Source organism: Callithrix jacchus, chromosome 7 (genome assembly GCF_049354715.1).
Source record: "Callithrix jacchus isolate 240 chromosome 7, calJac240_pri, whole genome shotgun sequence".
In the NCBI taxonomy this organism is placed as follows: Eukaryota; Metazoa; Chordata; class Mammalia; order Primates; family Cebidae; genus Callithrix; species Callithrix jacchus.
In genome coordinates, this window is record NC_133508.1 from 158613148 (window position 1) to 158633064 (window position 19917).

The 19917-nt window shown below is 47.8% G+C and overlaps 1 protein-coding gene across 1 annotated transcript in view; it reads left to right on the forward strand.

Moving 5' to 3' along the window:
* LOC100395293 (myomegalin) overlaps nucleotides 1-19917 on the forward strand; it is a 201819-nt gene that overhangs the window by 168108 nt on the left and 13794 nt on the right. Inside the window, 12 exon segments of the mRNA XM_078332881.1 lie at nucleotides 1378-1813; nucleotides 3338-3530; nucleotides 4106-4222; nucleotides 5378-5906; nucleotides 7355-7590; nucleotides 8608-8659; nucleotides 9743-9966; nucleotides 10599-10751; nucleotides 12717-12902; nucleotides 16528-16734; nucleotides 17911-18042; nucleotides 18721-18840. Coding sequence (XP_078189007.1) covers nucleotides 1378-1813; nucleotides 3338-3530; nucleotides 4106-4222; nucleotides 5378-5906; nucleotides 7355-7590; nucleotides 8608-8659; nucleotides 9743-9966; nucleotides 10599-10751; nucleotides 12717-12902; nucleotides 16528-16734; nucleotides 17911-18042; nucleotides 18721-18840 — 2585 coding nt within the window.

A 19917-nucleotide genomic window follows, 5' to 3' on the forward strand; every position in this document is an offset into this window, starting at 1 on the left:
AGGTGCACAGCCCACTGCTGATCCTTCAGGTTGTGAATTAGCCATTTCCTGTGCATCCTCTAGCTCAGGGCTTCTCAGTTTAGCATGCTTAAGAATCACCTGTGGAACTTAAATCAAATGTGGACTCACAGGCCTCAGCTCTACAGATCTTTTAACAAGCACCTTATGGGATTCTGCTGTTGGTCTCTCAGGTCTGCAGCTAGTACAGCAGAGATTGAATGACTTCCCTGCTGCAGACCTTGATCTAACCATACCATACATGCAATCTCATTTAAGCATCTGCTAACTCCACTAGGTAAGTGTTATCATCCTTATTTTATATAAAAGTAAACTGAGGCTCAAAGAAGTTAAGTGAACAGACTTGTTAAAGCCATCTTTGCTTCAACTCAACCGGAGTACGAGTTTGTTGTTGTGGAAAGAGTGGATCTCGGATGGCTTGGTGAAAATTAGCTGTTTTGGTCAATTTTATTTCTTCAAAAAATATGAATGATTTATGTGACAGGCACTTGTGTAGGCACTGGGGATACAGAGTGAATAGGACAGCCAGGGTCCCTGAATAGGACAGCCAGGGTCCCTGAATAGGACAGCCATGGTCCCTGAACAGGACAGCCAGGGTCCCTGAATAGGACAGCCAGGGTCCCTGCTCTCAAGAAGGGACATAAAGCAAATAATTAAGTACATTTTGATTGTATTAATTGTTCTGATTAGTGTTATTTATTTCTTCTGTGTTCTTAAGTCCCAATGGTTTAAAACTGACTGATGATAATTAATACCTGTAGAATTCATAACAATTAATTTGTTACACAACAGGTCTTATTTTTTTAACAGAGTAAGTACGCTGTTTATTCCAGAGGCTGCTAAAAATTAGAACATATGAGGCTGCGTGGCACAAGAAAAGAAAATGAGCCTGCATGTCTTGAGTCCAAGATTTGCAGAGATGGTGCTGCTACGTAGCTGTGGAAGTTTGGGCAAGTCTGTGGCTCTTCCTGAGCCTCGGCTTTCTTGTATATAAACTTAGGGGGCTGTTGTAGGTCTCAGGTTGCTTTATGCTCTGGGTGTGTCTGAGTCTATCACGGGCTGAGATGTGGCTCAGAGGTACTATTAGGAACTGCTGTCAGGACCAGACCTGTCTTCAATTATGTGTGTCCTATTCAGGGACCGTGGCTGTCCTATCCAGGGACCCTGGCTGTCCTATTCAGGGACCGCGGCTGTCCTACTCGGGGACCACGGCTGTCCTACTCGGGGACCACGGCTGTCCTATTTGGGGACCGTGGCGGGTGTGTCTGAGTCTATCACGGGCTGAGATGTGGGTTAGAGGTACTATTAGGAACTGCTGCCAGGACCAGACCTGCCTTCAATTACGTGTGTCTCCTGCAGGAACACCATGCTGAGCCTTTGCCTTGAGAATGCAGAGCTGAAAGAGCAGATGGGAGAAGCAATGTCTGATGGATGGGAGATCGAGGAAGACAAGGAGAAGGGCGAGGTGATGGTGGAGACTGTGGCAGCCAAACAGGGTCTGAGAGAGAGTAGCCTTCAGGCTGAGTTCAGAAAGCTCCAGGGAAAACTGAAGAATGCCCACAATGTCATCAGCCTCCTCAGAGAGCAGCTTGTGCTGAGTAGTAAGGAAGGGAATAGTAAGCTTACTCCAGAGGTCCTTGTGCATCTGACCAGCATGATCGACGGAATAAACACAGAACTGGTTGGTTCTCCTGGGAAGCAACAACACCAAGAGGAGGGGACTGTGACTGTGATGCCTTGCCCCAGACCCCAGAGCCTTGACCTGGGGGCTGCCTTCACAGCGGATGCCCACCACGTAAGTGTGCACTTAGATGGAATGAAAATCAATTGGAGAATGGCTCAAAATGACAGTTTTTACCTTAAAAAGTTCTGTGAATCAGGAGGTACCAAGAGAAGGTCTCTTTGTACTACAAACAATACTAATAATATTCTGCCCACATTCAGCCTTTAGAAAGGCTTTTGCAATATACATATTTCTTGAGGACTTAATTTTTCAGATAACACACTAGGCATTGGCATCAGGCAATAAAACCAATGGCTGCCCTTGAGATTAATATGGTGAAGAAAGACAGTACAAAAACAGATCATTTTAATAGGGTGTGGTAACTGCTGTACACAGAGATGCATCAGGTGAGGAGGCAGCTGTACACAGGGATGCATCAGGTGAGGAGGCAGCTGGACACAGGGAAGCATCAGGTGAGGAGGCAGCTGTACACAGGGATGCATCAGGTGAGGAGGCAGCTGTACACAGGGATGCATCAGGTGAGGAGGCAGCTGTACACAGGGATGCATCAGGTGAGGAGGCTGCTGTACACAGAGATGCATCAGGTGAGGAGGCAGCTGGACACAGAGATGCATCAGGTGAGGAGGCTGCTGTACACAGGGATGCATCAGGTGAGGAGGCTGCTGTACACAGAGATGCATCAGGTGAGGAGGCTGCTGTACACAGAGATGCATCAGGTGAGGAGGCAGCTGGACACAGAGATGCATCAGGTGAGGAGGCTGCTGTACACAGGGATGCATCAGGTGAGGAGGCTGCTCTACACAGAGATGTATCAGGTGAGGAGGCAGCTGGACACAGAGATGCATCAGGTGAGGAGGCTGCTGTACACAGGGATGCATCAGGTGAGGAGGCTGCTGTACACAGAGATGCATCAGGTGAGGAGGCTGCTCTACACAGAGATGCATCAGGTGAGGAGGCAGCTGTACACAGGGATGCATCAGGTGAGGAGGCAGCTGTACACAGAGATGCATCAGGTGAGGAGGCTGCTGTACACAGAGATGCATCAGGTGAGGAGGCTGCTGTACACAGAGATGCATCAGGTGAGGAGGCAGCCCAGACAAGTGGTGTGTAATGACATCGCTTCCTTATCACTGCCATTTTTTGGTCATAGCTCGTCACAGGTGTCTATTCCTGGGCCTTCAATGGGTTATTGGGATCCTCTTTAGGGAAGGAGCTTTGCTGAAGATTCAGTAACATGGAGAATACAGGGGATCCTGAGGGAATCAATGGGAGAAGTGCGAGGGGAGATGAGTGGATGGTTCCACCCCTTCTCTTTTTGACCACTGAAAAGACATTTTCCGAGAGCTCCTCTGTACACTTGATTGGCGCTGTGCTGTGTGCTGTAGATACAGAGATGAATTATACTTATCCCAGCACTCCAGGAGCTCCATCTGGAAAGCAAGTTGCTGCCAAATGGCATGAGAAGTGCTGTGACAGACATGAGTAAAAATCCACAAGGTTCAGAAGGGGTAGTGGTTGTCACTGCATGGGGGTGACCTCAGGCTGTCCTGATCCCTGTACTGGCCCCTTTCACAGTTGGATAACCAGTCCCAACCTCATGACCCTCGGCCTCAGTCAATGTTTAGCCTGCCAGGGTCCACCCAGCACCTGCGCTCCCAGCTGTCACAATGCAAACAACGCTATCAAGATCTCCAGGAGAAGCTGCTGCTCTCAGAAGCCACTGTCCTTGCTCAGGCTAATGAGCTGGAGAAATACAGAGTCATACTCAGTAAGTAACTGTGACTTACTAGTAAAGAAAACTGGCCTGTGTCTTATAAGTTCTGTGTGTTCTATACCTACCTAACGTGGCTATGGAGCACGTGAAGTGTGGCTAGTGCAACTTGGACATTTTGTTTTGTTTAATTTTAGTCAATTTCGTATAAAGTGGTCGTATGAGGCTAGTCACTCCCTTATTGGACAGTACAGGTCTGGGTGTCTTGGGACTCTACATTAGTTTAGCTCCATTCGGTATTTACCGAACCCCTGTGAATATAGCACTTGGCAGCTTCCATGGGGCCTCTAGAGATGATAGTATATAATCCCCAACCTACAGATATCTGGTCGCAACTAAGCCTAAGTTATCTGAAGGGGAGATTATCAATGGCAAATGCAGGCTTATCCTGGTGGAAAGAAATTCTGCTTCCTGGAGCTGGTGGTCTCTTCTCCCACTGGTTCAAAGAAGCTTCTCTACCACTGCGGATCTGACCTCCCTGCCCCAGAAGGTTAGGGTATGTGCCATCGCGGCTGAGGGTAGATGTGAGAAATTCAGACATTCTGCAACACCTGCTGTCTCTGCCCAAGCAGGTGAATCCTTGGTGAAGCAGGACAGCAAGCAGGTCCAGGTGGACCTCCAGGACCTGGGCTATGAGACTTGTGGCCGAAGCGAGAATGAGGCTGAACGGGAGGAAACCACCAGTCCCGGTAAGAGCACAGGGTGTGGAATTCATCTTCCCTCCCTGGAGTCAGCTGTCACGTTTGGGTGCTGTTGGCCAATTCGTCACCTGACAAGCAGTGGGAAGAGGAGGTTAACGGGAGAACCCTTACCCAAAATGGGGTGAAGTGTAAGTTTGAATTTCTATAATTAGTTTTTGGCATACTGCTAATAATAATAATATGAAGTTCTATCCAATTAACTATTATAGAAATACTAAGGCCTACTTAGAGACCAGATGAGGTTTTGCAAACGTGCATACCATCAGTTAAACATAATTTTGTTTTCCATTATGAAAGGACCACAGCTATAGGGCCACTCACCACATTGAAAACCAGAAGAGAAGAAAAACACAATCTTTCTCATTCCTGAGGCAGTATAGCATAGCAGTTAAGAGAAAATACCTTGGGGCCAGACTGGTTGATTCAAATCTCAATTCGCAAACTCTCTTATGCCCCAGTTTCTTCATATGTTAAAATAGCAATAAAGGAACTACCTACCCCATCAGGTACTTATGTCAATTTAATGAGTAAATTCTTATACAACACTTTAGAACAGTCCCTCGCAGCTGGTAAAATGCCTGGATTGAGAAGTAATCTCATTCTGACTACCACTTCTAATGCACCAGTGTTAAGATGCCGATATATTTATTCAAAGTCTTATTTTCATATCCCTATTTTTCACACAGTTGTAACCCAACAAACTTTTCAATTATAGTAAAATTTAGAGAGCACTACACTTTCAGCCTGCAGGAATAGCTCTTCCTGTATTCTTGTGGCCATTCATGTTAATGTCTTAAGAAACATCAGTGTGTGGAGTGAACACAGGACATTAAAGAATTTGAATTCTGGCTCTGCCCTGTGCTAGTTTGAGTGACCTAGAACAAGCTGGTTTACCTGTCTTTAAGTTTTGGTTTCCCCAGTTGGTAAAATAGAAAGTGATGATACCTGATTTGCAGGGCTGTCGGGAGGATAAGAAATATTATATTTGAATGCCTAGTGCAGTGTCAGGGGTGAATAAAGTACTGCTTCAACTTTTTCCCTAGTAATTATTGTCCTCATGACCAAACCTGCCTCCTCTCAAAGGCAGTGGCCACAACAGCATGTCCAACTTTTATTTAGGAAGACATCTTTGTCTCTTTTCAGAGTGTGAAGAACACAACAGCCTCAAGGAAATGGGTCCGATGGAGGGGCTGTGCTCTGAGCAGGGGCACTGGGGCTCAACACGGGCTAGTTCCTCTGAGAAGAAGCCCTTGGAGAACCAGCTAGGGAAGCAGGAAGAGTTCCGGGTCTATGGAAGGTCAGAAGACATCTGTGTCCTACGAAAGGACATCAAAGATCTGAAGGCCCAGCTGCAGAATGCCAACAAGATCATTCAAAACCTCAAGAGCCGGGTCCGGTCCCTCTCAGTTACAAGTGACTATTCATCTAGTCTGGAAAGACCCCGGAAGCTGAGGGCTGTTGGCACCCTGGAGGGCTCTTCACCTCATAGTGTCACCGATGAGGATGAGGGGTGGCTGTCTGATGGCACTGGGGCTTTCTACTCTCCAGGGCTTCAGGCCACAAAGGATCTGGAGAGTCTCATCCAGAGAGTATCCCAGCTGGAAGCCCAGCTCCCAAAAAATGGACTAGAAGGGAAGCTGGCTGAGGAGCTGAGATCAGCCTCGTGGCCTGGGTAAGGAGGGCACTGGTCGGGCCCTTTCTTGATTGAAAATGTATGACTTTGTGCTTGGTGGAGGGTGGCTCAGGCAGTTGGAAGAATGAGCATGTCTGGGTAGCCGCAAGGACACTGATTTAAATGGTAGAGATTTCTGAGGAAAAGCCAGGTAAGCAACCAGGAGGGCATGGGATAATGACCCAGTATCTGGGAGATACCAGGTCTCAGGGACTTCCTCTCAGGGATATATTTGTAAACTAATAGTATATATGCTGTAATATAGTAGTAAGACTGGAATCAGACTGCCTAGCTCTGACGCCTACTACCTATGCAACCTGCTTAACCTTTCCAAGCCCTTGTCCTTACCTGTTGAATGAGGATGATAACAGAACGCATCTCAAAGGTGGTTATTAGGTTTAAATGAATGAATACAAGTGCTGGCCAGGCATGGTGGCTCATGCCTGTAATCCCAGCACTTTGGGAGGCCAAAGTGGGTGGGGGGCCTGAGGTCAGGAGTTCTAGACCAGCCTACCCAATATGGTGAAACCCTGTCTCTACTAAAAATGCAGAAGTTAGCTGGACATGCTGGTGCATGCCTGTAATCCCAGCTACTTGGGAGGCTGAGGCAGGAGAATTGCTTGAATCTGGGAGGTGGAGCTTGCAGTGAGCTGAGATGGCACCACAGATATCCAGCCTGGGTGACAGAGTGAGACTCTGTCCCCATTCCCCCCCCAAAAAAGAATTAATACAAGTGCTTAGAATAGTGCGTAGCATATATCAAGCTCTCAATGGTATTTTCCAGAGTTATAAGTGTTATTGATAGTTTGTGTTGAAAACAGACGTTCATCTTGGTATGCGTCCTGGTTATCTGCTGCTAAGTAATACCACTCCAAAACTTAGCGACTTCAAACAATCCTTTATTGTGCTTCATAGTTTCGTGGGTTGACTGGGCTCACCTGGGTGGCTCTGACGTAGGGTTTCTTGTTTTGGGTCCCATCAGTTGATGGTATGAGAGTTTATATGGTGGCCATATCATTGCAAAATACAGTCAGCCGTAGTATCATAACACAGAAGAAATTCAGGCATCAGGTGGTGAAAGGTCCTATCTAGACTTAGGAAGAAGTGATTCTAGTTATTTACTGAGTAACTGCTGTGAATGTACATGATACTGGTGCTGCGAGGGGTATAAAATACAGAACTATCTCTATTCTCACAGACCTGATGACTTATGTAGGGACATATAATTGACATATATGTAACAGTTGAAGAACAGTGGCATACTAAATTTTTTGATGCAATACTTTATCAGGGCAGAATTTACTCTTAAATGCCTCCTATGGCTTATATGCCAGACTTCAGCTTGGGAGAGTTCCTCAGAGATGTTCTCATGGAATTCCCCTCAGAACCCCCATAACTTACCATAGGCTCTCTCCACACTTACTCTTTCCTCTTCTGTCCTGTGTTAGGAAATATGACTCCCTGATTCAGGATCAGGCCCGGGAACTGTCTTACCTACGGCAAAAAATACGAGAAGGGAGAGGTATTTGTTATCTTCTCACCCAGCATGCAAAAGATACAGTAAAATCTTTTGAGGATCTCCTAAGGAGCAATGACATTGACTACTACCTGGGACAGAGCTTCCGGGAGCAGCTCGCCCAGGGAAGCCAGCTGACAGAGAGGCTCACCAGCAGACTCAGCACCAGTAAGTTGGCCACAGGGCTTTGGAATCCCCTGTCACCCCCACAGTTCCAGACACCTGGTGGCCACCACACCTCTACTGCAACTTTTTAACCTAGGATCCTGTTTGGGTTTCATTTCCTGGGGCTAATACAGAAGCAAGACTGCTCAGTGGGAAACATGGAGAGGGACACACAGGGCTGGAGATGCCATGGTTACAACCGTAGAAACTTCACCACTCATGGAATGTGACCTCTGGGGCAGGGAGCAGCATCTATCTGGTGCTAAGAAGGAGTAGGGGACAGGAGATGGGAGGGCCTTGTCATAGAAGGAAGAGCCCTGAACTAAGAATTGCAAGACCCAAGCTCTAACCTGGTTGCTGCCACCAACTTGCTTTGGGCAAACGCCTTACCCTGGCGGTGTCTTCATTCATGGCCTGGTAATGTACATGCATGTACTCTGCTCATGGATAAAGCACCATCCTCTTTTGGACACGGTTTAGGCACTGGCTGCAGAAGTTCAAGGGCTTCATTGTTTATTACTGGGGTCCTTTACTCAGAGAGAATTTCCAGAGAAGCGGGTACTAAAGGGAGTGTAGTAGGATCAGACTTGAGAGCCACCCAGCCTATCTTCTGGTGGCAGGTGCAGAGTTGGGGCAGGGCTTATCATCTCCTCAGAGACCAGTGCAGATTCTGCATGAAAGCTGTGGTGGGACATGTGCATGTGGGAGCTGGTCTGCAGCAGGACATGGAGGCTGGAGTGACCACAGGGCAGCCAGGCAAGGGCCTCATGATAAATGGAACAAAAGACATTGTAAATGGTTTACCCTGATTTCGGGCAGAGGAAGTCATGAAGGTGACCGTCAGGTCAGGGACAGTTGGGTGCTTCTCTAAAGACACAACCTGAGGCCTCCCAGAATAACTATTCTTGATGCACACATGAAATGATCACTACTCTGTCTCCAGATAGGCTCCTGTGTTTGTAATGCATGAAATGGGACCGGCCTAGTTTCTTATTGTTTCTCTCTAACTTTGGTTTGCAGAGGATCATAAAAGTGAGAAAGATCAAGCTGGACTGGAGCCGTTGGCCCTCAGGTAATTCAGAAGAGAATCCGGGAAAGAGATTGGGACTGAGGCCCAGGAGGTCAAGGGTGGCAGCAGCTCCACAAATCAAGGGGATTAAAGGGAAGGGCTGAGCGTAATGAACTCACGCCTTCATCGAACCCTTGGCTGTTGTGTTTAACTAAGCCTGGAGAATTAATGTGCTTTATTATGCGTCTTCTTTTGGTTTAATTGCATTGGCACATTAATTCTCCAGGTTTAGTAACCTACAAACAGTCTGAGCTAAAAGTGAGCTAACTAGGGTTCAACAGTCTTCGGCTCCCCTAAGGATCCTGCTTTCCGGTGTGTTTAATAAGTAGAATGAGCTTTTTCCAAAGTTGGCCTACCCCAAGTTGGGTTGATAGCTAGTTTAATAGTCACCCAATTGGCCTGGGGAAGAAAGGAGTCAAATAACAGCACCTGGTGAGAGAGGCCTAGACGTTGTAATCACTGGGAGGCTGCGGCGCCTGGGGAACCGTATCTCAGTAAGTCGCTCCATATAATCATCAATGAAATATGGACTGAGAGTCCGTTGTAGCCACTAGTTTGGGTTCTTTGTGTCATGCGCATGTTTCAGACCACACAAACGCTTCTGAAAATATCTGCGGTGTTTCGTTTTTTGTTTTTGTCTCGAATCCATCATAGAAGCATATGTGGTCTGAATTCAGTTAACCACATTATTTCACTCATCACGCCCTCGGATGTTGGGACCGTGGTTTGCTCTGTGTTTCTCAATGCTTGCTTTCAATTTTTATGCTTGTCTTGGCGATGGTGACAAACAGTTCTCAGGCCACAGCTGTTCCAGGGATCATACTTTCCGCAGCAGTGCCTGAAAAGGAGGACTAGACTGTGACTAGACTAGACTATGTCTTTGCTTGTCCTCAGCGTATTACGTGGCCAGAGCACTGGGTAGCTCTTGTCTCTCCATCTGTACCCCACCTGTGCTTCATCCCTAAGCAGAGGTGGGTTTTTTCCATTATTCCCCTTGGCTTACTTGGCTTTTCCCACGAGCCACAGTCAGGACAGGTTGGTTCGGGTGACCTTGGTTTTACGTGTTGCCCCCCTTCTCCCCACCAGGCTCAGCAGAGAGCTGCAGGAAAAGGAGAAAGTGATTGAAGTCCTTCAGGCCAAGCTGGATGCTCGGTCCCTCACACCGTCCAGCAGCCGTGCCTTGTCCGACTCCCACCGCTCTCCCAGCAGCACCTCTTTTCTGTCTGATGAGCTGGAAGCTTGTTCTGACATGGACGTAGCCAGCGAGTACACAAACTACGAAGAGAAGAAAGCTTCTCCCGGTCACTCAGGTAGCCTCCACCTTCTGGGTGGGACTGTCTTTGTCTAGGCTGAGTGCAGACCTCAGGAAACAGGCCTTACAGCTCCACCATGGTATGTATCAGGCTGAACATGGCTTTGGGGCCAAGTGCCAAGCACAGGTTACCAGTGGCTCAGGATCTTTGCTCACTCCTGACTCTACAAGTTACCTCTGTCACCCTGGCCTCCATGGCCCAGTACACGCTGTCGGGCACAAGGTGAGCCATGGTGAGGAGAGCGGGAAGAGCATGGCAGATTTTTCTTCCTCAGTGAATCTGTCGGAAAACCTTCTCTCTCCCTCCTACGGTGATCTTGCCATTTATTCCTGAGCAGTGTTCCCTAAGTCATTGTGGATGTCCACAGATGCTGCTAGTCTTGCCTGATATTTTTGGAGTTGCCGTTTTCATGGTTTCAGAGCTCAGAGCAGCACTATCATCCCTCAGGTGGTTTGCCTCACTAAAGGAGCTGTCTGCAAGCAAGAAAACAAACACTGTTAACAGTGCTTGTGCTTGGTTCTTCCCCTGAAAGCCAGACTCTAGCCCTGGTACCCCTGGTTAGGTAGAAGGCCGGGATTCCAGTTCTCTGTAGAACATCAAACATTTTCCTTCATTCATGGGTTTTGTAGATTCCATCCATCATTCGAGTCATTCTGCTGTGTTGTCTTCTAAACCATCATCAACCAGTGCATCTCAGGGGGTTAAGGCCGAATCCAGCAGCAACCCCATCAGCTTGCCAACTCCCCAGAATCCCCCCAAGGAGGCCAACCAGGCCCATTCAGGTATGCAACAGTTAATGGGGCGGAAGCTTCAGCTTCTCTTTCTCTGCTGCCTGTTTCACTTTCTTCAAGGACAAAGGTTTAGACTGGCAGGGGTCTAAATGTATCAAATCCTAGACAGAATCAAGAGACCATCCTCATTTGCTAATTGTGTCTGATTTAAGAAAATAGTTTAGAAAATAAGTAACCCACATCAGGTTTTGATCAGCATGCTAGTTTTGACTAGTAGTTGGCTAATCATTTAAAATAAACATTTTTATTGGTTTTCTCTCATTTTACCCTGAAGAGCAAAGAGGCAAAATGTTTCTCCCAGGATGACAATAGTCATAGGATGATAAGAAATTCACATCTACTCACCCACTGTATGTGTCACCCATTAAATCTGCATGGTGAGCCTCTGCAGGAAGTAGTGCTACTTATTTTATAGCCAAGGGTGCTGAAACATCCTGAGACCAGGTTCTGTTCATGGTACGTTACCATTAATGGATGTATGAATGGATTGGCAGTCCTTGATATGTACATAGAGCATATCTCGGGGGCAATTAAAGGGGTGCATTTCATGTACAGTCCCAGCCTCATTTCCAGAGGGTACACTGCTCATTCACAGCCCTGTACCAGAGATGGCAAGGAAAATGCAAACCTCGTCTTCACCTTCTGCCTCCCAGCAGAGCTGGCTGGCTGCCTTCAGTGTGGTTCACTGTGAGGTGTGACTCTGGTAGAGGTGCTCCCAGAAAGCACGGTGCTTCCTTCTACAAGCCTCACTTCCCTGAAGGCAACTCCACCAGAATCTTAAGGAAGAGGAAGTGTTCCAATGCTTCCTGAGCCTGGTTTCAACATTTTTAGGCCAGAGTGGGAAGCAGCTGGGCCCGAATCATGAGGAAAAGCTGTGCTCCCAGAATTGTAGACATCTGCTTAAATGTTTTGTGTTCAAACGGAGCAGAGGATGAAGAACAGAGGATTTAAAAATGAGAATGCTTCCTCAAAGGATGCCTGGGCTCTGTTAATTGGCAATTTGGGTGTATTTGCAGTATTGATCTGAAATGGTGTCAGCACCATGGGACAAGGGATGTGTTTTAGGATGTAATCATTGTCTTCTACTTAGACATTCCCTACAGGTCAGCTTTTGTTTCTACTCCCCCTCCATTGGCTACCTGCCCTTTAATTGCTTTTAGGGAAGAGGAAACAGTTTTAAACATTGAAACTTGCCAGGGTTTCTGAAAACCTGTCTGTAGCTGGGCTGCCTAAAAATCACCGCGGAAGACTTGTTTTAATACAAATTTCCTGTCCGAGAATTTATAATTCTCTAAATCTACATTAAGGCCTAGAGAGAATCAAGAAGACCTAAAGAATCTGCATGTATTAAAAGTTTTTCCTATGTGATTTAAATGTCCAGAAGGGTTTGCAAGCCGTTTTGTCTAAGCCACCTTACCAAGGCATCTATTTTTAATTTGGTGAATGAACACGTTGATTTGGAATTCTGAAGATTGTTTCCATCAGAGTCCTGAACTGCATGCACTAGTAATAAAAGCCTTTCAGGATGGGCTCTGATGCTGTCAGAGAGGAGTTCTAGGTGGAGAAAGAGTCTTGTCCCAGGGCCGAGGGCTGACACGTGCTGGGAACAGAGCCCCAGGGGCCCGTGGGAGCATTCAGGGTCTTTGCCTTGTCCATGCCCAGGGTGTTGTGGTGGGGCTTAGTAATGCCTCCTTACCTTCTTTAGCCAGTTGCTTTCAAGATAAACATAGAGAATGTGTGCAGCCTGACCCTGGCAGGGTAGAAGTGGGAAGGTCAGCCAGGCCAGCCTCTCTGGTCACCCTTGGCTGTCTCATCCTGTACCACGCTAGCTGACAGCTGCTCCACAGAGTGACGTCTGGTCAGGGAATGGTCTTACCTTCTCAATCTTTTACCCATTCTTTTCTCTCATTTTCCCTCGATGATGTGTCTCTTTTCTCCCCAACTTTCTGTTTCTAGGCTTTCATTTTCACTCCATACCCAAGCTGGCTAGCCTTCCTCAGGCACCATTGCCCTCAGCTCCATCCAGCTTCCTGCCTTGCAGTTCCGCTGGCCCTCCCCTCCTTGGCTGCTGTGAGACACCGGTGGTCTCCTTGGCTGAGGCTCAGCAGGAGCTGCAGATGCTGCAGAAGCAGTTGGGAGAAAGTGAGCACCTCGGCTGCATTTGTGTGCTTGCAAGTGGCAGCCCCACACTGAGTTGCTCTGCATGGCTCGGGCTGGATGGCAGAGTTGAGAAAAGCAACACGGGTACACGTTACGCATGGAAGAGTGAGGGAAAGCTCTGCTTGCTTATTTTTTGGAAATGTATTTACTGTTATTTCTCTGGTGTGTGTCTCAGTTAACAGGTAGATATGTTAACAGATCAGTTAACAGGTAGATATGTTCACAAGGCTCTTGACCTGGTGCTCTCATACTGTAGACTGTTGGATACCACCAAGTATGCTGAATCCCTGACAGACTGCTCATTGGTAGGGGATGGGAGAGAGATGTTATGCTTTGCCTATGCAAGACGAAGTGGCCAAGGAAAAGATGGCCACATTCAGTGAGCTTCTTTGTGTGGCTATTACAGTTTTCTGCTGTGAAAACTGTTAATCGAGTTCAGTTCCTGGCATCATCAGGTTGGAGTTAAAAGGGTAGTGGTAGAGGGATTCAGAAGAGGAAACGATGAGTCCCTTTTCCTACTGCACAGGGTTTATCTCTGCCCCGGGGCAGCTGACACGTAGGCAGCTAGAACCACAGCACCAGCAATGGCGTCTGACTGTGAATCCCATGGTCTGACTCCAAAGGATAATTGATGTTATGGAGTTATGTACACTGTGGACAGTCATTTTTTAGAAAACACCTTGATATATTTGTAGGCTGGTGGCTCATCCTAAGTTTAGTGTGTTGGTGACCACTGATAGCTTCGAAAAAAGTGGGAAAGAAACCTTCACGTGAATTTGCTCTCTCATAGCACCTTAAGCACAACAATGAGAAGGCAATTTGAATGAACTTAAACTCATTTGTCAGGCACTTTCTGTGCCTGTAAAGAAGCTCAGGTGATCCAGAAACTGATAGGGTCACCATGCCAGCAATTTACAGTGATGTAAGACAACACCTAGGAATTTGCATCCCTCTCCCTGCAGCCCCAAATGTCATGTGGACCAGCCTATTTCTTTTATTCTTCTTTTTTCTTTTTTTGAGACAGGGTCTGACTTTGTCACCCAGGCTGGAGTGCAGTGGCATGATCTCGGCTCACTGCAGCCTCGACCTCCTGGGCTCAAGAGACCCTCCCATCTCAGCCTCCCAAGGAGCTGGGACTACAGGCATGTGCCACCATGCCTGGTGAATTTTTGTATTTTTTGTAGAAACGAGCTTTTGCCATGTTGCCAAGACCGGTCTAGAGTTCCTGAGCTCAAGTGATTGGCACACCTCAGTTTGCAAAAGTGCTGGGATTACAGGCATGAGCCACTGCACCCAGCCTAGCCTCTTTCTTTTGTCAATCCAGGAAATGGATACTTTGTCTAATGCAGGGAACCCTAAGGTTCAGGGAAGTGAAGTTACTTGTTCAAGGTCACTAGACAGTGGGAGAGAGGGGCTTGAATCAGGTCTTCTACTCCAGGTTTCACGTTTCTGTTATACCTTTTCTACTTAGGATGGCTTTGTCACCATCTGGCTTAGATTATGGGGCTGAGCTCAGCTAATCAAACTCTGGGGACTCCTTGCAACAGTCTTTCCCTCTCTTTAGAGACCAGTAGGAGGTGCTGGTGTTTCTTACCTAAAACTTGTTACCCAAGCAGTTCTGGCAGCAACAGTTGATGGACAACAAATGTGTCCCATGACGAATGGCAAGAGCATTTTCTAGCTTCCATTTTCCCCCTTGCCTCCTTTTCCTTTATCTTTCCACATCTGCCCACTTGTCTTTGCCCAAAGGGAAGGATGGAAGGAGAGCACTGTCCATGAAAGCGGGTCTGTTGTTTTGGGTTAAATTGGAATCACATCAAGTCTGAGGCCGCTGAGTGGAGTTCGAATGGCCCCAGCCTAGATGAGGAAGACTGTAGCGTTTTCTCCACCTGGAGTCACGGTCCTCTCCAAGGCCTTATCCAAGCTCACTGTTTGCTTTGAGCCAATTTTCCGTGTGGACAGTGGTGCATGGCGGCTTCTCAGGCCCCTGGGAAGAGTCTGGATGGTATCTTCGCATGGTTTAGAGCATGTGCTGTGTGTTGTGTGGCCGAGGGACTGGAACATGTGGAAACCGATCCTTGTTACTGACAGGCTTACAACCTCACATGCCTTGAAAAGCGAGCTGTCCACAACCACCGGTCTCCCCTTTTGCATTGTGTGGGGATGAGGTTGAAGGCAGTTTGAAAGAAGTAGGAAATCATGTATTGTTGCATCCCTTCTAAAATTTAGGTGCTTAAAATTTTTTCTCCTCTTCCTCAACTAACTGATTCTAATGAATATCTAGTATTTCACAAATTGAGGAAGAGACTCATGACAAGACCTTTCAAACTTCTGCCTGTTAGAATCACCTATAATGAATTTAAAACATCAAATTTTCAAGACGGATTAAGGCAAAATCTCTGAAATCCAGGAATCAGTATATTTTTCCGTATTCTCAGGTGATTCCAGTATGTAGCCAAGTGTGAGAAGCAGTTACAAGTGGGGATAAAAACTGGCAAGCGGCAGTTACACGAACCCTCCCAGGAGTTTGGCCTGCTTGGAAGAAAGGAGGACCTCACTTAGGAGGAGCTGCCTCTCTATTCTGCTGCCCAAGTTCATAATCCCTGAAAGAAAGCAGATTCTGAGTTTCCTCCTAAACAGTGTCTGTGCCCACCTCTTCCCCCATCTCCCCCATGCCAGGCTTCTTTTTACAGAGGAGTGGAGACGATGGGACTCAAGTGAAAGGCCTGTGATTTCAAAGGTCTGTGAAAGCGTCAGCCTCTGAAATGACAGGCCCTGCCTGCTCTGTGGAGCGGTGTTCAATGATTCTTTAGAAAGGAGTGATGCCAGCTACTCCAGAGGCTGAGGCGGGAGAACTGCTTGAACCCAGGAGGCAGAGATTGCAGTGAGCCAAGATCACACCAGTGCACTACAGCCTGGGTGGCAGTGCGAGGCTCTGTCTTAACAAAAAAAAAAAAAAAAAAGGAAAGAAAGAAAGAAAGAAAAAGAATTTCGCAGCTTCTTGAGTTATGCTGGATGGGATCCAAATAAATACTTGCCTTACATAGACCATTCCCCAGACTCAACAAAGAGTTCTTCAGTCTGGAGGAACTCGGGCCACCACATCCAGCTCAATTTCATGTCCCCTTTTTCTTCTGAAAAACTCCATGGTGGAATGGACATACTGGCTGGTTAGTTTCAGGAAAAGGCAAGTCCATGTAGACAAACAAATGTTTGCATTCACAGGTAAGCCCAATCCTGTATGCCACTGCACTCATGACTTCTCACTGTGGGAGTGAGTCCTACTTGTGGAACTTTCCTTGGAGTCTGTCATGAGGAATTATTGTAGGACCCAGGAGCAGGGCCACTGAACTTTTCCATTGTGTATACTGATGACTTTAAGGTACTTCATCCTCTATCTCTTGTGTCTCCTGCTAGGAAATACAAAGATTGAGTGTTACAACTTGTAGCGTATGAACCTTTGTCTGATCGGTACACCACAGCGAACTGGGGTATCTAACATTCCACATAACCCGTTTTATGGGTTAGACTCTATTTTAGCAATCACACATGTCCTTGCTCTTCCTTCTCTTCTGTTCGTGTCTTACTGATGTTTCTTTCTGCCCAGGTGTCAGCAGAGGCGGCTCTTCCCACTACCTCAACTCTGCCCAGCCTCACTCTCCTCCAAGGGGCACCATAGAACTGGGAAGAATCCTGGAGCCTGGGTACCTGGGCAGCAGTGGCCAGTGGGACGTGATGAGGCCTCAGAAAGGGAGTGTATCGGGGGACCTATCCTCAGGCTCCTCTGTGTACCAGCTTAACTCCAAACCCTCAGGTAAAGCACAAAGCTGAGATGGCAGCCTTTGAAAAGAAGTCTCATTCAGAGTCTACTCTTCTACCCAGATAGGACTTTTTCGTTCCTCCTCCAGTCCCTTGCTCACAGGCTGGGTATAACATGAAAGCACTGTATCAGGGCTCAATCCTTTCTAAGTACATTTCTTCCTTCTCCTGCCCAGGTCCTCAGTGCTCTGTAGGGACATGGGAGTCAGGGACCCTCCTCTTGTGCTCTCGCATTTCGCGTCCTTCTGTCTCTCTGCAGCCTGGCCTCTTTCTAGCCCAGTCTCTTAGACCCCTCCAGCATGCCAGGCATAGACGGAACTTTCTTCCATCAGTCAGGAGTTGTTGCAGGAAGGGGTGCAGCTCCCCCACCCTGCACATATATCCTGTGCACAAAACTCAGTCACAGCAAGTGGAGAGGTATAGCTAAGCTCTTAAATGCTGGGATGCAGCTCACTTCTGACAGTAAGACAATCATAATTTTCAGAAAAGGACTAAGCCCAGAGCAGAATGGTGCTGTTATGTCCATTGTAAGCATCCCTCTGACTTCTCCGCATCTTTTTCCTTTTTTGGGGGGTTGGGGGTGCCATCCCCTCTCTAATCTGCCTTCAGATCCCTAGGTCCTTCCAGGCTATTCTTTCATCTTCCATATTAAAAGTGACTTCAGGGAGGCATTCAGTGTCAGTCATTAACCACACAGGGTGAGTTTAAGGTCACATACTTTTACTTTAGGCCTTCTCTCTAAGGGTGGAAGAAAGGGCTTTGTCCCTTGCTAAAGAATGTTCAGTCATGTGTCAGTGAGAAGAAAAGTAGAGTGAGGTCTTACCTGTCACCCTCAGAGTCACACCCAGGAGGTGGCCATACCTTTCCGGATGCGAGGCAGGCCCTGTCCAGGGCCCTCAGTTCTTTTTCTGAAAATGTCGAACTCTCACAAGACCCCCGAGTGGGAGGAGGCCCATGGAGTTTTCTTAGCAGGTGGCTGTCCTGTGTTTGAAAGTACATTTACTCTTTAAACAAAACTACCATTCTCCTGGGCGTCCATGCGAGAAACACAGTGGGCAGAAGGCCGGCGATATTTACGGATCTTGCTCAGCCCCTGGCTGGGCCCACCCCCATCAGTAACCAGGATTCTCCACCTCCCACCTCTCTCCATGTCCTGGTGGTCTGGCTGCAGGGGCTGACATGCTGGAAGAGCATCTCGGTGAAATCCGGAACCTGCGCCAGCGCCTGGAGGAGTCCATCTGCATCAATGACCGCCTACGGGAGCAACTGGAACACCGGCTGAGCTCTACTGCCCGTGGAAGTGGTAGGAGGGGCCCAGACCTGCTTCTGGCTGTACTCAGGGAGCTTCTGAAGGGACGACCCTCAGGCAGAGCTTCACAGATATTCTTTACTTCACTTGCTCCTTACAAACAGTCCAGCAAAGGTGGTGGGCAAACACTGTTATCCCTGCTTCCTGAATACATCTGAGTCTAGAGAGTAACTCTCTTTGAGGCAGAACTAGGTTTGGTCCTCAGAGTCACCTGACTTCTCACCCCATACTTAATCTGCTTCTGTGCTGCCTGCTGGTGTCTGTGCCCTTGGTGCGTGATTGATAAGTGGTAGAGCCAGGTCTGCAAGGGTCCCCCCAGCTCCACCCCTGCCACTTTGCCAAGGTGGTCTTTCTCCTTACACTCTCCCTCCAAGCTGCTGTCACATGGAGGCCAGCCTTTCCATATGGTGTTGTCCTGCCTACAGCAGAGCAGCAGCTGTTTCGGGAGAATGAGCCTCCTGCACCAGTGCGGTTATGGCATGTGATAATGCACGCACAGAATCCACTGAGAAGAGGCACACAGAAAACATGCACCCAGCCCCCCACACTTCATTCAGGGCCAGGCCTGGAGTCCCTGTGGTTCTCTGCTGGGTCGGGGCAGTATCTTTGAGAGATAAAGAGTGGGAAACTTTTGGAAGCTTCTGTTACCCAAATGTGTGTTTTCTGGGACAGGATCCACCTCTAACGTCTACAGTCAGGGCCTGGAGTCCATACCTCAGCTCTGCACTGAGAACAGAGTCCTCAGGGAAGAAAACCGAACACTGCAGGCTCAACTGAGTCATGTTTCCAGAGGTACGTGGTCAGAAACCACAAACTGTGGTCACTCTGAAGTTCCTTTCTTCCCTGGCCACGCCATTCACCAACTGGAGAAGCAAACAGAAGGTGGAGATGACAGAGCTACTCAGATCCACGCAACAAAACGTACAGCTGTTCTCAGTCTAGGGAAGGCTGCTTTCTGAGACCTCCCAACTATGGGCCTCTCAGACTCCTAGGCCCTGAGAGTGAGGAGCTCGAGGAAATCCATCATTTCTGAGCAAGCCCACCTACATGTGTCCAGAGTCACGAGCTATCAGACTGGATACCACTCCGGTACCTGTTCTACCTCCCTTCACTCACAACTGATTTGGAACCAATAAAGGAGGGAGTGCGAATGGCGAATGCCTATCTTCCCTCTCAAGCTTCTGCAGACTTGACTGCAGAAGCGTGGGTCGCCCCTGGCCCTGCTCTGCTGTCCCTCTGCCTCCTCACCACACTCCTCACTCATACACTCACGGCTTCTCTCCAGTCAGTACTCCTACGACTCCATGCAGAGTCACCAGCAAATGCCACTCAGCACTCTCCCAGCCCTAACCAGGGGGCACTCACAGGTGGGCATCATTTCCCCTGTGGCTGGAAGGCAGCTGACCTTGGTGTTGCCTGCTTGATCAGATCAATGTATCATCAATAAGAAACCATTTTTATTCAAAAATACTTAGTAAACAGCCATAAAAAGACTGAGAGTAGTATCCAAAAGGATTAAGCCCAGAGTGAAGGAATGTTTTTGGAAAAGGAAAAAGCCACCAGGAAATATTTCTAAGTTAGCCACCTCAGAGCAAAAGATTTGAGAGGAACAGTCACTGCTGGGGGATGATGATGACAGGTAACAGATAAGAAACAGGGCAGAACTACTAAGCTACCCTTGCAGACTCGGAGAGAAGAGAACAGACCTAACAGGTGGAAAGCCAGTAAGGGCTTTAAATGAGTGTCATTTACCAGGGTCAGGTGACTCTTTCCCCAGAGAACCTGCTGAGCCGGCAGCTGTACTTTCAGAGTCCCTTCAGTAATCTCTGACGACTTGTGAAGAGCAGGGAAGTACTGCAAGTTCAAAAA